Genomic DNA, 14,057 nt, shown 5'->3' with positions numbered 1-14,057 from the left:
GACGTTCAGGTGACAGACTCCCCTGCGGCAGGGCTTCCTGGCTCCACCTGCTACCGCCGGGTGTGCAGTCTACCAGGCTACCAGGTGAAGGCGCCCCTCTCTCAGCTTTGTCAGTTTCTGCTCTATGTCTTTCGTTTTGGCCATGCTGTGAGGCACTGAGATCCTAGTTCCCTGACCAGGGACCGAACCCACGCCCCCTGTGGTGGAAGCGTGGAGTCCTAACCACTGCACCGGCAGGAAAGCCCCTGCCCTGTGTCTCTTGAAGAATACAGGGGCACACACACTCAGGACCTCTGTGTCCCGTGGGTGATCTGATGCCTGTTCTAGGATGTGACCCCTTTCTCTGTCTTCGGTAGTCCTGATCTAAAGTCCATTCGGTCTTACAGTAACATCTGGTCATGATTCCAAATCCACTTTAAAAAACCTGAATGTTCTCTTGTCTACGAGTGTCTGTGCTTTACCAAAGCTTCTGCCCAGCAGCAGAAACCATCCTCACGGTGGACTAAGGACAAAGGGACCCAGCTGTTTCCCACCGCAAGTCCCAAAGCCAGGTGCTCGCTGCACTTGGGAGCACCTGTGCCCAGGACGCCCCCCACCACGCACTATGGAGCGGAGTTAACGCAGAGTCTGTGCCAAGGACAGTTCTCAGGTTAGAATAAAAAGACAGCCTAGTATGGTACAAACTTGCTGCAAAAAGGGGTCTCATTCGTTCAGCACCAGCTTCCAGCTCTTAGGCCGGGCCCTGCAGGCCGGAGGATGGGGTGGGGACAGACGAATAAACTACGGCGTGGGGGGCGCAGGCCCCTCCCCGATCGCTTAGTGTCCTGTGTGTCAGGGGGACTGAGATCGGGGATGGGTCTTAAGGGTCCGGATTTCTACATGTGATGTCAGTCACAGGGCCACACGGCACTCCCCTGAAGCGGGCAGGGGGCAGCTCCCAGTGGCAGACTCAGCACCCACAACAGTGACTTCCACTGTGCGGCGGGGGGAGCCCACCGTCCCGGTGCTGGTCACCTGGCGCAGGAACGCGGAGGGGGACAGTGACCCTCTGGAAGGAAGAGCCATTTACTGCCAGGCGCTCGGGTTCAAGGAGGCGTTTCCCCTGGGAGTAGAAGAGAAAACCCGCCGCAGCACGTACCATGTACCCAAATTCAATGGAGGAAATCTTGGCCTGAACGATTGACCAGAGTCCCCAGAAGAAATGGGACGCGAGGGCAAACCTGTAAAGACAGCAGCAGGATGCGCAGTGAGACGGCGCCCAGGACGGGATGCCACTCGCTGCCCAGCGGCTCTCTGACTCGCCGGTGCAGGGGACAACGTGCCCCAGAGACGGCGGCCCCGCCCCCAGCCGGCGGCCCCGCCCCCAGCCGGCGGGCCCCGCGGGGGTGAAGACCCGACAGCCTATCCCGGGTACACAAGCTGACACTCACGGGACTCAAGCAGGGGCCCTGGCAGCCGTGCTGGTGAAACAGGGGTCACATGGGGAATGAAACCTCTGCACATGGGAAGCGGACTGGGGGGAGGTGCGGCCAAGTCCCACCTCTAGGCTGTGCCCTGTCTCCCGCCACTGCAAACCCATACTCTCCTCCAACAATGAAGACGAGCTCTCACTGGGGAACGAGGACTTCGGGGCTTCTGCTGCTCTTCGCCCCTGACCCGCTAGATCCCCTGGCACCACCATTCTGTCTGGGCCTCTCCTCCATGCCCCTTTCCTATTTCCATCCGTTCAGGAACCAGAGAGGGAAGCTCTCTGCCGCTGGAGGAGCTGAGGGGTCGCCAGCGTGGCCGCAGCTCAGAGAGAGGAGTGTGGACACTTCTGAGGCCCGCGAGGACGGGGCTCTGTGCCGAGGGAGGGGGGTCACAGGGACTCCAGACGTCCCTGGTACCCCGGAATCTCACTGGAGAGCCCAGAGGCGAGGGGTAACTCGGGCCTCTCCACTAAAGAGATGAGAGAGGGTGAACACACTGTACTCTACACCTCTGTGGAATCTGGGGGTTTCTCAGCCTTGCTTCGAGAGCTGCCGGGGACACAGACATTCAGGTATTTCCTCGTATTACCTGATGGAATCCCCACTCCAGGAGCACGAGTGACAGGAGGGCATGGGCCCGGGTGGCAGGGGCTGGGCAGCGGAGTCTGCGGCGGGGATGACGGTCGGAAACGCCACCTCCATGTGCTGACCCTGTGCACAGACCCCTCTCCTAACTTGCTGTGTGCTGAGAGCTGAAGGATCCTAACACACTCAGCCATGATGGCCATAACCAAATGTTCTCGTTTCTTTTCTTTTGCAAACTACAAGACCCAGAGATGTAGGGTTATGAGGAAGCTCCTGAAATACTCTTATTTGCAAGGAAGCATCCCAAGTGCACACCTTGAAGAAGGAAGCTATCATAACAGATCAACAAAGGAAAAGTTACCTATTGACTTCAAGCAGCATTTCTTCTTCTATAACAGACTTTTCTTCGTTACTGAGGTTTTCAAATTCATTTTGGAATGCAGCCAAGTAATTGGAAATAAAATGGAGCTTTAAAAAAAGTAATTAGGTTAGGATCAATGATTGTTAAAAATAGATGATATCAAAGTTGTCACTAAGTGCACACCTCACGTGACTCTTCCAGATGTCAGAGAAGCCCACACACTCCTCTGCTCAGGGGCAGGGATCCGGGGAGTTTGCCCACCCTGCCAGGGTGCCAGGGCGACAGAGAACGAAAGGACTCTCCAGGCCACACTGTCACCGAGACTGCTACTACTTCTGCAGAGGGTTGTTCAGGCAGAGTCGCTCTTCTCCTCTCACCCACACTCCTGTCTCCCACTGTCTGCCCACAAAGCAGGGCCAGCCTTCTGGATGGCACAGCATGTGGCATGGGCTTGAGGTGCCAGGGCACCCTGACCTTCACCAGTAAATACTCCCTCAGGGCAGGAGCTGGCCCGGGCGTTGAGAAGGGGCCTTTTCCCACCTCTCAGATGCCTTGACTGTACACTCCTGTCCATGCACTAGCAGCATCTCATTCCAGTCCAGAAAAGACACGGTTTACCCTGACGTTCTGCCAGGCGCCACCATGAGTCTGCGTGTGAATTAGGATCTCTGAGAGTCCCTGTGCCTCACTATTTCATACTGTATCAAAAGGCAACAGAACATGGCCAACCACTGCATGTTTGCCTTTGTGAAGAAGGAAACAGCCATCAGTGTTTCTTCCAGGTAGGAACCCCTGCTAACTGGTTACCTGGCTGGAAGTAACCAGTACCTCTCCCTCCCCAACCTGCCCCTCTTTCATCCTGCTGCTCTGAAATCGGCTTCCCACACTCTGCCCCTCCTCTACCGGAAAGCATCCTTCACGTTCTAGCACGCTCCAGGCAGGGGGCCGTGGACTCTGCAGTAAGCTTGGTACAAGAGACACCTATTAAACTCTGTGTGGCAGCCACCAAGCTGAGCATCGTTCCTGCACAGTAACTCACTCCCATGACACAGTGATTTCCACAGATGAGGAAACTGAAGCATGGAAACAGTAGGTTACAACCAGCAGAGGCAGACCTGGGATTCAAATCCAGGCCTATTAGTTTTTAAAACCCATGCTAGAACCACCACCCTAGGTGGTTAATTTCTGGGAGACTCTAAATGCTGAAGGTAGCAAATGAAGATAGAAAATCTGAAGAGACTGAAACCCTAACAAAGTGTTAATTAGCGGCACTCCCTCCCAAAAAAGTTCTAGGCCCAGATGGTTTTACGGGCAAAGTTTGCCAAACTTTCAAACAGCACCATCTTATAAAAATTTGCTCCAGAAAATAAAAAGGGGACACTCATTTTGTAAACTAGCATAATTTTTTATTCCAAAAGCAGGTATGAATAATTTTTTAAATGAACATTAAAGTCCTGTTCCATATATGAAAAACTGCAAAAATAAACTGCCTAACTAGATCCAACCAAGCGTCACAAAATAATGTAATTCACTGAAATAATTTATTTTAGGAATTCCAGTAACGTTTAACATTTTAAAACACCTCAGTGCATTAAAGAGAGAAAAGCATGAGATGACCTCAGGAGATGGCGACAGGGTAGGTGATCAAGACAGACACTGTATGGGATTGTTAAAACCTCTCAAAAAACAGAAATGGCACTTCCTTATATTTCCACTGCTGTGCAGTGAGGGTAGTCACACAGCTCTGCCTCCACTAGAATGAAATCCTTCTTACTGAAAATCTCCCCTTACTGGTTGGAGAGCCCCCTCTCTGGAGATGCCTGCCCAGTGTCGCAGCAGCAACCTGAAGCCTGCTGTGTGCTCTCCTCCCCGGGCTCACCAGCCTTCTTGCCCACATAGCATGACCCTGAGGTTCCAAACCATCCCAGTCACTTTGGACATATGCAAGGTCATGAGGTCAGCCTGAATTGTGGCCAGAGTGGAGCAGGCAGCTCTGGCTGCACAGCAGGTCTGCGTTTCAACGGCTGCCCCGAGCATGGGCACCTGCTGGATACACTGCCTGTGCCCAGCTCAGGCGGGCACTCAAGAGACCTCTCCTGAGTGAGCTACCACAGCGACTGACCAGCTGTGTCTTCACCCCCAGCCCCTGGGCAATGCTCTGATCAGGCAGAGCTCCTGGGAGAAGGCTGACCTAAAGCAGGGCTGCCCAGCACAGACACAGCTAAGGCTCTGCAAGGCTGGGAGAGTCGGGGGTGGTGTCCCTTCTGCCCAGCCTGCTTGCTTCCACATTGCAACCTACTCATCCTCAACCCAAGGCTTGGGCCATGGCTGACAAATGGAACAGAGAGCCTCCCCGGAGGAGTCCCACAGGACTGACTCTAGTCAGTGGACTCCTCTCCTCCAGGACAGGAAAGGGGGCTGTGGGTGCTGCAACAGCTGCTGAGCCAGTGCCCCCAAGACCACCACTGTCTGCACAAAGTGAAACACAGAGGAAAGTCAGTGACCCAAAAGGCCAGAGGGCAGGGCAGGAAAACTGGAAGGAGTTACCAAGGAGGCTGTGATCATCTCTGACTAGCTACAGGCCACCTTTGGCAAAGGACTTTAAAGGCTGGATTCCAATACTGTCTGTATCTTGACACAACATTTTAAAGCAAAAGAACCTGCTTAACCAAAACAAGCATCTTTAGAAGCGGAGCTGTAGTCAACTCTAACTGGGCAAACCAATGTATGTAGGAGTCACTCACTTCTCAGCAAGTGTGCACGCATGAGGCTCCTACCTGTTGTTTCCTGGTGGGGTACTTCAGGATGTTTGCTCTGAAAAAAGGGTACTTTTCATAATTATAATCATACATCCATTCACAGAAATGATTCCCAATGTCGAATCCCCTGAAAAAGAGAGAGAGGCAGACAGTGAGGCAGCAGGCCTGCCACGAGCGCTCCCCAGACCCGGGGGTCCCAAGAACACGACTGTGTCAGTGATAGGACCGCCAACTGGGCAGCACCAGCGACCACGGCGCCCGGGCCCACCATCCGGAGCGACTGCTCGGAGCCCTCCTGCGGTCAGCGCTCTGAGGAGCCCATGTCAGGCCAAGCTCTGGACTCTGAGGAGCCCGGGGCTGCTCCTCACTAGCTCGACTGAGAACAGGGTAGGTGCCCATCTCACCCGCTGGGACAGAAAGCGCCAGCCCCCACCGAGGAAACTTGCAGCTCAGGGTGGTACCGTGACCCAAGGTCTCCTTCAACTGTTTCATACACGTATTAAAATGCTCACAGAAATAAAAACATTTGACATTACCTATAGTTGTAACTGCTGTATTCAAAGTCGATGAGCATGAGTTTCTGTTTTTCTGAATTCTCCCTGCCATCCAGCAGTAAGATGTTACCTGCAAAAGGGTTTGGATGACATGACCTTTACTCTGGGCATGTTCCGTCACTGAAGACACAGGTCCTCCAAGAGCTGGGCCAAGAGTGGTTCTGATTCGCTCAAGGCATCCTACACGTGAGGCTGCCTTGCCCACACCCTACTTGATCTGACTTGTCCAGCAATCATCAGCTAATTAGTAAAAGGTATTCTGGCTCAAATTGACATCTTATTGATTACAAGTCTTCACCAGGGGCTGTTCTCAAAATTAAAAACAACTTGAAGAGCCTGGAAAGGGCCCAAGAGTGGACCTCAGCCAGCTGTCCTGCGAGGATCAGGACGAGGACAGCATGGCAAAGCCAGGTGCCACGGCAGTGTTGGGGAGGGAAGCCCACCAGATGGGGCCTCAGAGGAAACTGTCTCAGTTTGAAATGACATTGAGTGAAGTTTGGTTACAGTCAGCTGTACCTGGCATTGCAATTTTTAAAAAAATGTAATATTTTTAAAAAATAAATTTATTTCTTTGACTATATTGTGTCTTAGTTGCAGCACGTGGATCTGGCTCTCTGACCAGGGACCGAACCTGGGCCCCCTGCATCGGGGGTGTGGAGCCTTAGCCACTGGACCACCAGATAAGTCCCTGCAGTTTTTTAAAGCGGAGAAACCCAAGGTCATTAGAAGCACCTGAACCGGCGCTGAGAGAGCAGGGGCTCTGGCCAGCGCAGTGCACGTAAGGTGCAGAGGCCAGGGCCCCCAGGCTGGTTGAGGAGGCCACCTTGCTCTTTCACGCTTCTTCAGATCAACAAGGTCACACGTTGACCAAAAGGAGTTAAACACTGCACAAATATGTAGCTTTGTCGATCCCAGATCTCGGTTTAGTGGATCTTCTCAGAATTTTTTCCTTACGGAAATAGGATCATCTTACACATCTTTCTAAAACTTGCTCTTCCTGCTAAATGTATCCCAGAGATTTCTCTGTTGGTCTGTATAGAACTCAACCTCATTTTAATAGTCGCACAACACACGTGCACGGCTGGGCCATACATCCATGTATCTCACCCCCACCTCAGGGGCCCCTGGTGGTTACCACACACACACTGGAGGGACCCTTCTAAGCAGACACACAGGGCCCAGGTTCTGCATCACGGGCAGCGTTCCTTACCTTCCTGACAGTCATTGTGACAGAACACGACGGGAGATGGAGTGGATTCAAGCAACGACCTGAGAGAGGAAGGTTCCGCGGTTACTTCTCTGACCTGCAGCTCCCTCCCCTGGCAGGGTCTCTGAGCACACATCCCCAGCCTGGGGTGGGGTGGGGTGGGGGCCTCCCCCTTGGAGCTCTCTGACCACGGAGCCCGAGCAGAGCCCTGTGTTGGGTCTGTTTGGACCTCTGGTTTCCTTCAAGCTCTCATCACAACCTGACATTATTTTATTTACTTGTCTCCTCTCTCTCCTAACAAAAGAGAAGCTCCCTGAAGGATGTCTTGGTCATAATAGCTCAGAGCCATTCCTGATGTTGGTACAGCAGATGCTCAAACTCGTGAGAAATGAGAGGTGGCAATGCCGATACTCGGCTATGGGTGAGAGTCTAGAACCCTGCATGCCCAGCAGCCTAGGGATACCCCTGTAGTCTCTACTCAGAAACCTGGTTAAGCTTCCTGTTCCGTGCCCTCCTGCCCGCCCAAGCTTGGGCTCAACTGTATCCCTCATCTGCTGACACTCTCCCGCCTGTCCCAAGGGTTCCTGCTTTTTGTTTTTGTTTCAGGAAAAACCTACTGCCATAGTCAGTGACCAGGCCTGGAATTCTGGCGTTTTACTTCCTCCGTGAAGCCTTCATGGATCATCAGGGGAAGGTGACGCCGCTCGTGTAAAACTGAGACGGCAGAATTAACCTGTTTAAACTCATCCCACCAACCCAACGTAAGAAACCAGGCCTGAGACGATGCTTGCAATGTTCACTGGCAGCAGACGCAGTGACTCGGAGCGCTGACGTGTCTGGGCAGATGCACTCGCCAGGGCAGGATACGGAGGCACTCACTCACCTCAGGTTTTCTAGCTCCAAAGGCAGGTTGTAGCTGAGGAACCTGTGCAGCTGCTTCACTTTGGACTCCCCGGTAAACCTAATTCTCAGCACTTGATTCAGGTATCTTGGAAGAGAGGGGAGCAAAAGATCAGGGCTCAGTTCACCATGGCCTTAGCTTGGGGCTCCCACTAAAGGGACCATGCAAAATCCTTAGGGCCCCCGACCCCAGAGTCTAGGAAGTTGATTTTCTGCCCGCCCAGCCTGTTCAGGAGCATTTCTGCAAACACTCTTCTTTCTTGGTTCAGGAATTGATTTTTACATGCTAGAATGATTTATTCATGAGACAATAAGTACCAGCAGACAGTGTGTGCGCCAGTGGACTGAGAAAGGCCTCTGACCCTCAGGGCCTTTCTGAGAACCGCTCCGGAGACTCTAGGAGCCCCGGGGAGAGCCACGCGAGAGCCAAGCAGCTGAGCACTTACTTTTCCATTGTTCCAAAGAGCCATTTTGGTTCCTTATTGAATGGCATTTTCATACCATGAAATCTGGCCATTTTCTCAGCTATTTCTGCAGAAATATCTGGCAAACTTAATTCTTCAGTGTCTAATCGCCGGCTCTGAGATAAAAGAGGGGTGAAAAGATGGCATTTATCCAGGTAAACTTGACATGTGAGGTCACATGACCCTAGATCTAGAGTGTCTTTGGGGGCATCACAGTCTTGTCCAGAGAACAATTCCTCCTGAAAGGGCAACTGTGCCCACAGACAGCACTGCTCAGGGAGGGGCAGCCACCTGCAAAGGTCCACTTTCTGGAGACAAAGTCCTTCCCGCGTACAATCGTAGCACCCCTGGGCTTGCCTTCCGGTCACCCCACCCTATGCTGAAGGGGGCCTCTTCCCCGGGCTCAACACGCCGGGTCTCCAGCAGTTTACGATGGGACCGTATCCAGCTCCACCACCAGCTCGGCCCTTCTGCCTGCGCAGCTGGCCCCGTGAGGTGCGGCGCTCAAGGCAGCTGCTCACCAGAAGTGTTTCCCACTCCTGCCCTCGGGCAGCCTGGCACCCAGCCGATGCGGGTGGGGACTATGCACACATGACTCTAAGTGAGGCACACTGGCAGATGTTAAGGCAACACTAACAACGGGCCAGCACAGGGAGAACGGGAGCACAGCCCTGACTCTCGGAAACAGCATCTGAGCCAGGCCTGGCAACGTGAAGGAATCTGACGGGCACACGGGGGCAGGGGAGGCTCTACAGTGAAGCAGGCAGCGGGAGACAACGAGGACAACGGTAGTGGCCCCGTCCTGCAGGGCAAAGACACGTGGCAGTGTGGTCAGGACCGCTTCCTGCAGTGGTTCTATGACCAGGGCCAGGGAGATGAGACCAGGGTGGCCGGGCTTGGCTCCGAGGCAAGCAGCTTCAGAGGGTGATGCAGTGCCAGGTTCCACAAACAGCTGTACCTGGAGAAACTGGGGTCGGTCCCAGACCACCGCGGCCATACTGATGCCACAGCAAAGCGAGTCCTGTGGACGTTTTCGCCTCCCAGCACACACAAAAGCTACGCTCACGCTACACTACAGCGCATAGGTGGCAATGACATTATGTCGAAGAGCCCCACAGCGACTTAATTAAAAAATACTTTATTGCTCAAAAATGCTAACCAATTTTGGTGTATGTGCTTGGCTGAGGAGCCAATGGGGCGAAGCTACCATCTGTGGGATTATGACTGAACGCCTCTAAGTCAGAATCCCGCCCAGGCGGAACGATACGGCAGCGCCGCGGAAGCCTCGGTTGGCCTCGGATAGCCGGTCCCCCGCCGTCCCCGCCGGCGGGCCGTCGCCCGCGTCCCCCGGGGCGCGGCGCGGCGCGCCCCCGCCGCGCGTCGGGACCGGGGTCCGGTGCGGAGAGCCCTTCGTCCCGGGACACGGGGCGCGGCCGGAAAGGCGGCCGCCCCCTCGCCCGTCACGCACCGCACGTTCGTGGGGCGCCTGGTGCTAAACCATTCGTAGACGACCTGCTTCTGGGTCGGGGTTTCGTACGTAGCAGAGCAGCTCCCTCGCTGCGATCTATTGAAAGTCAGCCCTCGACACAAGGGTTTGTAAAAAAGCAAAAGAAAAAAAAAAAAAAATTTAAAAAAAAAAAAAAAAAAAAAAAAATGCTAACCATTGTCTGACAGTGCACAGCCACCCCAAACCTTCAATTCGTAAAATACGCAGTATCTGTGGAGCTCAGTTAAACAAGGTCTGCCTGTGTGTTTTGATCTGGATGAATGTACCTTTGCAGGAAAGACGGAGGTTTTGATGCAAATTCAATACAAAGTCTGTTTTTGTTTCCTTCTGTGGTAAGGCCACTCTTACTATTTCAGATCACGGTGCCCGGGCTCCTACGGTGATGACATAGCCCGCTTCCTCTGTGGGCCTGCCCCCAGCCCCGACCAGTGCCCCCACACTCCTTACCGGGATGAACTGCTCCAGGCGGCCTTGGGGGAAGATGCCAAAGAGCTTCGGCCCCAGCGACCTCTCGGCGAGAATGGCAAACATGACGCTCTCCAGGACCATGGCCTCGGCGCCCTGAAACACATGGTGGCACGCCAGCCGGTCACCAGGCCAGCCACGTGCACCATTCGCCCACTCCCACAGCGACTCTATGATTGGGCGCTGCGGCTACTACTGTTGGTATGGTTATTAATACTGTACTTGTTATGATCCTCATTGCCCCCACTTTAAACATGAAGAAACAGATTGGTAAACCCAGGATCCGTGCTGGCAAGGGCTTCCCAGTGGCTCAGTGATAAAGAACCCCCCTTGCCAGTGTAGGGCACACAAGAGACGCAGGTTCAACGCCTGGGTTGGGAAGATCCTCTGGAGTAAGAACTGGTAACCCACTCCAGCATTCTTGCCTGGAGAATTCCATGGACTAAGTAGCCTGGCGGGCTCTAGCCCATGGGGTCGTAAAGAGCCGGACACGTGTGAACGAATAACACAAGGACACTGGTGAGCATCATGCTCTATTGATGAGAGTCGAAATTCCAGTTGAATTTAGGTCACTGGTTCCAAAAACAGAACAGTATCAATAGTTTACCACTTCAGTTTAGTCTCACCCTTGACATCTCATCAAAGGCCACACAGTTCCACCCGTCCTGGCGAAGGTTGATTTGCTTTTCGGTTGAGAGCACCCAGTGAGAGTCAATGGGCAAAGGGCCCTCTGCCCAGGAAGCCCTGTCTGGGGTTACACCAAGCATAAAGCAATCAAGCTTTCTGGTTTCTGCTTTTACCCCCAATCCTGTCATTTAACGTTTGTCTGAAAATGAAAGAACACACCAAGTCACAGATGCTGCTACATTCTGCCATTAGTCCTAATAACTAAGTGGGATCTAGAGTCATTCTGCCTTCAAAATCCATCTTTTGTTCTCAATTCAAATCCATTCCTTAGTCCTCTTCCCTTCAGCAGCAAACCATAGCTAAAGCATGTCCATCTGTGCGGGTGGACGGGTGGGAAGGAGCCCTACGACCGGTTCTCCAAAGGTGCTTCTGCAGGTGGAGCTTCCAGGTCGATGTGTCAGGAGGGGCGGCAGGTGTGGTCTGGAAACACTCTCTGGTGACACCAGGTCACCCCTTGTTCAGAAAAGGGCTGTGGGGACAGGATCTCAGAGAAACACTGTTCACATAAAACACAGTTCTTTAAAATATACTCATTTAAATAAAGTATACACAGGACAAACTCACCAGGCAGGGACATGATTCTGAAGCTGGCGAGAAGAAAACAAAAAGGAAAAACTGCCTTCAAAGGATATGGGACACGTTAAGGTAAAAGGTAACTCGGTCACTTTTCATCTGGGGGACTGGGTAATCCATCCACCACCTCGTGTAATCCCCACGACTACGGTCTGACCATCATCACCTTGAGAGGCCCCATCTCACTAACTTGAGCTCTGACTGCAACGAACCAAACTGTGTCCTCCCCTAACTCCTAGGTTCAGGCCTTCACCCCTAGTGAGACGCTATTTGGAGATGCCTTTGGGAGGTGCTGAGTTTAGATGAGGCCACGAGGGTGGAGCCCTAATGGGTCAACATCCTTGTTAAGAGGGGGCTCCAGAGAGCTTGCAGCCTCTCCCTGCCCTGTGAGGACACAGGCAGAAGATGGCATCTGCAAGCCAGGAAAGGACCGTCACCAGAGCCCAGCTGTGTGTTGGCGCCCTGACCCTGGCCCGCCAACCTCCGGAACCATGAACAATAACCCTGGGTAGTTTTCCCTGGCAGTCCAAGCAAATGAAGACACCACCATCCAGACACAGCATCCATCTGTCGGGTTCACGGATGTGGGCAGGATCTCTACCAGGCGGGACCCCACGGGGCATCCCCCCAGCAGGCAGAATCTGCGGGGCGTCCACCGGAAGGTGGACTCTGCGGGGCGTCCCCCAGCAGGTGGGATTCTCTATGGGACATCCCCCGGCAGGCAGGACCCCGAGGGGTGTCCACCGGCAGGCGGGACCCTACGGGACGTCCACTGGTAGGCGGGATTCTACGGGACGTCTACTGGTAGACAGGATTTCTACCAGTTCTACTCCTTAAACCCTTAGAGAATGACAACAAATCCCTAATAGCTCTACTGAACTGGCAGAATGTTTTCTTTCTCTCATCTGACCTCACAGCAAACATCGGCAGGAGGTACAGTCAGCGTGGGCCTGTTTACCTCAAGTCCAGCCTCAGAGACACCCCGCAAGCGAATGGAGGCTCGCATCATGGAAAGAGGGTGCTGGGCTCAGGCCCGGAGCAGGCCGTCCACAGGCAGTGGCTCCTGGCAGCCCCCTGCCCTCTGTACAACCTCCCGCCTCAAAGATCCAACCCACTCCCAACTGTTTCCAAGAGCAGGATCAAGGAGGGTATCCTCTGTCCTAGGTAGCCAGAATTCTGTCAGATTTAAAGTTTGGTTTTTCAACTTTTTGTGTGTAGAGTGACTAAGCTGGAGGGTACTGGGGACACGTGCATGCAATCGGAAGTGGCCCTTTTTGTCTGAAAGTTCTGGACACGAATTTAACCCACGCCATGACTTTAGGAAGTTCGGCGCTTTGCTCGTGGCACGCAGGCAGTGCAGAGAGCGGGAGCTGCCTTCACCCTTGTCGCCGGTGCCCCTGCCCCGGGCTGAGCCCACACCATCAGGACCCTCCTGAGCAGAGTCAACCAGAGCCAGGACGGCAGAGAGAAGAGCGAAGAGACTTTGGAGTGTCTCAGTTCTCCTTGACATTGCTCTGCACACTGTGAATAAGAAATACCTCTGTTTTTCTGTTATGTCATAGGTCAATATTTATTCACAGCAGGGAGAAGCGGAGGGAAGAATTTGGAGAGGGAGTAAATGAAAGAACACCCCAAGCCCCAGAACGAAAAGTGGGTAGGTCACGAAGGACAGTGGTAACCTCGGGTCTCCAAACCTTCAAGGAAAGCGCGCCCGGTGAAACACGGGTGCGGGCCCGTGAGCCGGCCTGCTGCCCGTCACCTGGGCGGGACTCTGAGTGTCCACCCACAGCCAGTCCTGCTTTCTCAGCAGAGAAGGCAATACCTCCACTGGAAACGATTCAAGCTGGCTTCAGAAATATACATTTATATACTCCACCCCCAGGGAAACAAGAACTAGACACACGTGGCCACTGCCTGGACGGCGCCTGCCTTCCAGGGACAGAAGCCGCCACAACTGAGCAGGGCCATCGGCAGACTGGGGCACACGCAGGGAAGGAGCAGAGGGCATCCTGACGGGGTGTGAGGGCGGCGGCCACCCCCACGTAGAGACACGGACCCTGGGAGGGGCCGATGCGCGGAGCAGAGGAACCGAGGAGGAGGAGGATGGAACCAGCCCGGAGGGGCCCCCGGGGCTGCCCAGGGGTCTGGGCCAGACAGCCCTCAGCATCCGGACAGCGTTAAATGAACTGGCCCAAGAGGAGGAGGCAGCGCGGAGCCTGAGGACGCCCCATGCTCACAGCGACGCTTTCACACTGTACACGGCAACCCAGCGCTCGCGCACACACGTACACACATTCGAGACAAACCATACACGCTCACAGCTGTGCAATGCTTTCTAATATTTTCTACTCTGGTTCACTTAAGGAAGCAACAGAAGGCTGACATCTGACGCCCCAGCGGAGGTTTACAGCCCACCCCGGAACAGCTGATGGAGACGGGGCGGTGGGGGGAGGGGAGATGCCTGCTGTCAGGACGGGGCAGAGTGTTTGACGGTGAACAGAGGGCAGAGGAAAGTGGGCACTGGAT

General features: G+C 54.0%; 1 protein-coding gene across 3 annotated transcripts in view; it reads right to left on the bottom strand.

Annotated features, from left to right (window-relative positions):
• CHKA (choline kinase alpha) overlaps nucleotides 1-14,057 on the bottom strand; it is a 61,241-nt gene that overhangs the window by 5,049 nt on the left and 42,135 nt on the right. For all 3 annotated transcript variants that reach the window (XM_027532624.1, XM_027532626.1, XM_027532625.1), the window contains 8 exons: nucleotides 10,254-10,367; nucleotides 8,282-8,415; nucleotides 7,819-7,923; nucleotides 6,939-6,997; nucleotides 5,711-5,798; nucleotides 5,193-5,301; nucleotides 2,416-2,522; nucleotides 1,139-1,220 (listed from right to left, as the gene is read on the bottom strand). In XM_027532624.1, coding sequence (XP_027388425.1) covers nucleotides 1,139-1,220; nucleotides 2,416-2,522; nucleotides 5,193-5,301; nucleotides 5,711-5,798; nucleotides 6,939-6,997; nucleotides 7,819-7,923; nucleotides 8,282-8,415; nucleotides 10,254-10,367 — 798 coding nt within the window. The remainder of the gene's footprint in view (nucleotides 1-1,138; nucleotides 1,221-2,415; nucleotides 2,523-5,192; nucleotides 5,302-5,710; nucleotides 5,799-6,938; nucleotides 6,998-7,818; nucleotides 7,924-8,281; nucleotides 8,416-10,253; nucleotides 10,368-14,057) is intronic.

Source organism: Bos indicus x Bos taurus, chromosome 29, assembly GCF_003369695.1.
Source record: "Bos indicus x Bos taurus breed Angus x Brahman F1 hybrid chromosome 29, Bos_hybrid_MaternalHap_v2.0, whole genome shotgun sequence".
Taxonomy (NCBI): domain Eukaryota; kingdom Metazoa; phylum Chordata; class Mammalia; order Artiodactyla; family Bovidae; genus Bos; species Bos indicus x Bos taurus.
The sequence above is the reverse complement of the archived record's forward strand: the minus strand, read 5'-3'. Positions and strand labels throughout refer to the sequence as shown.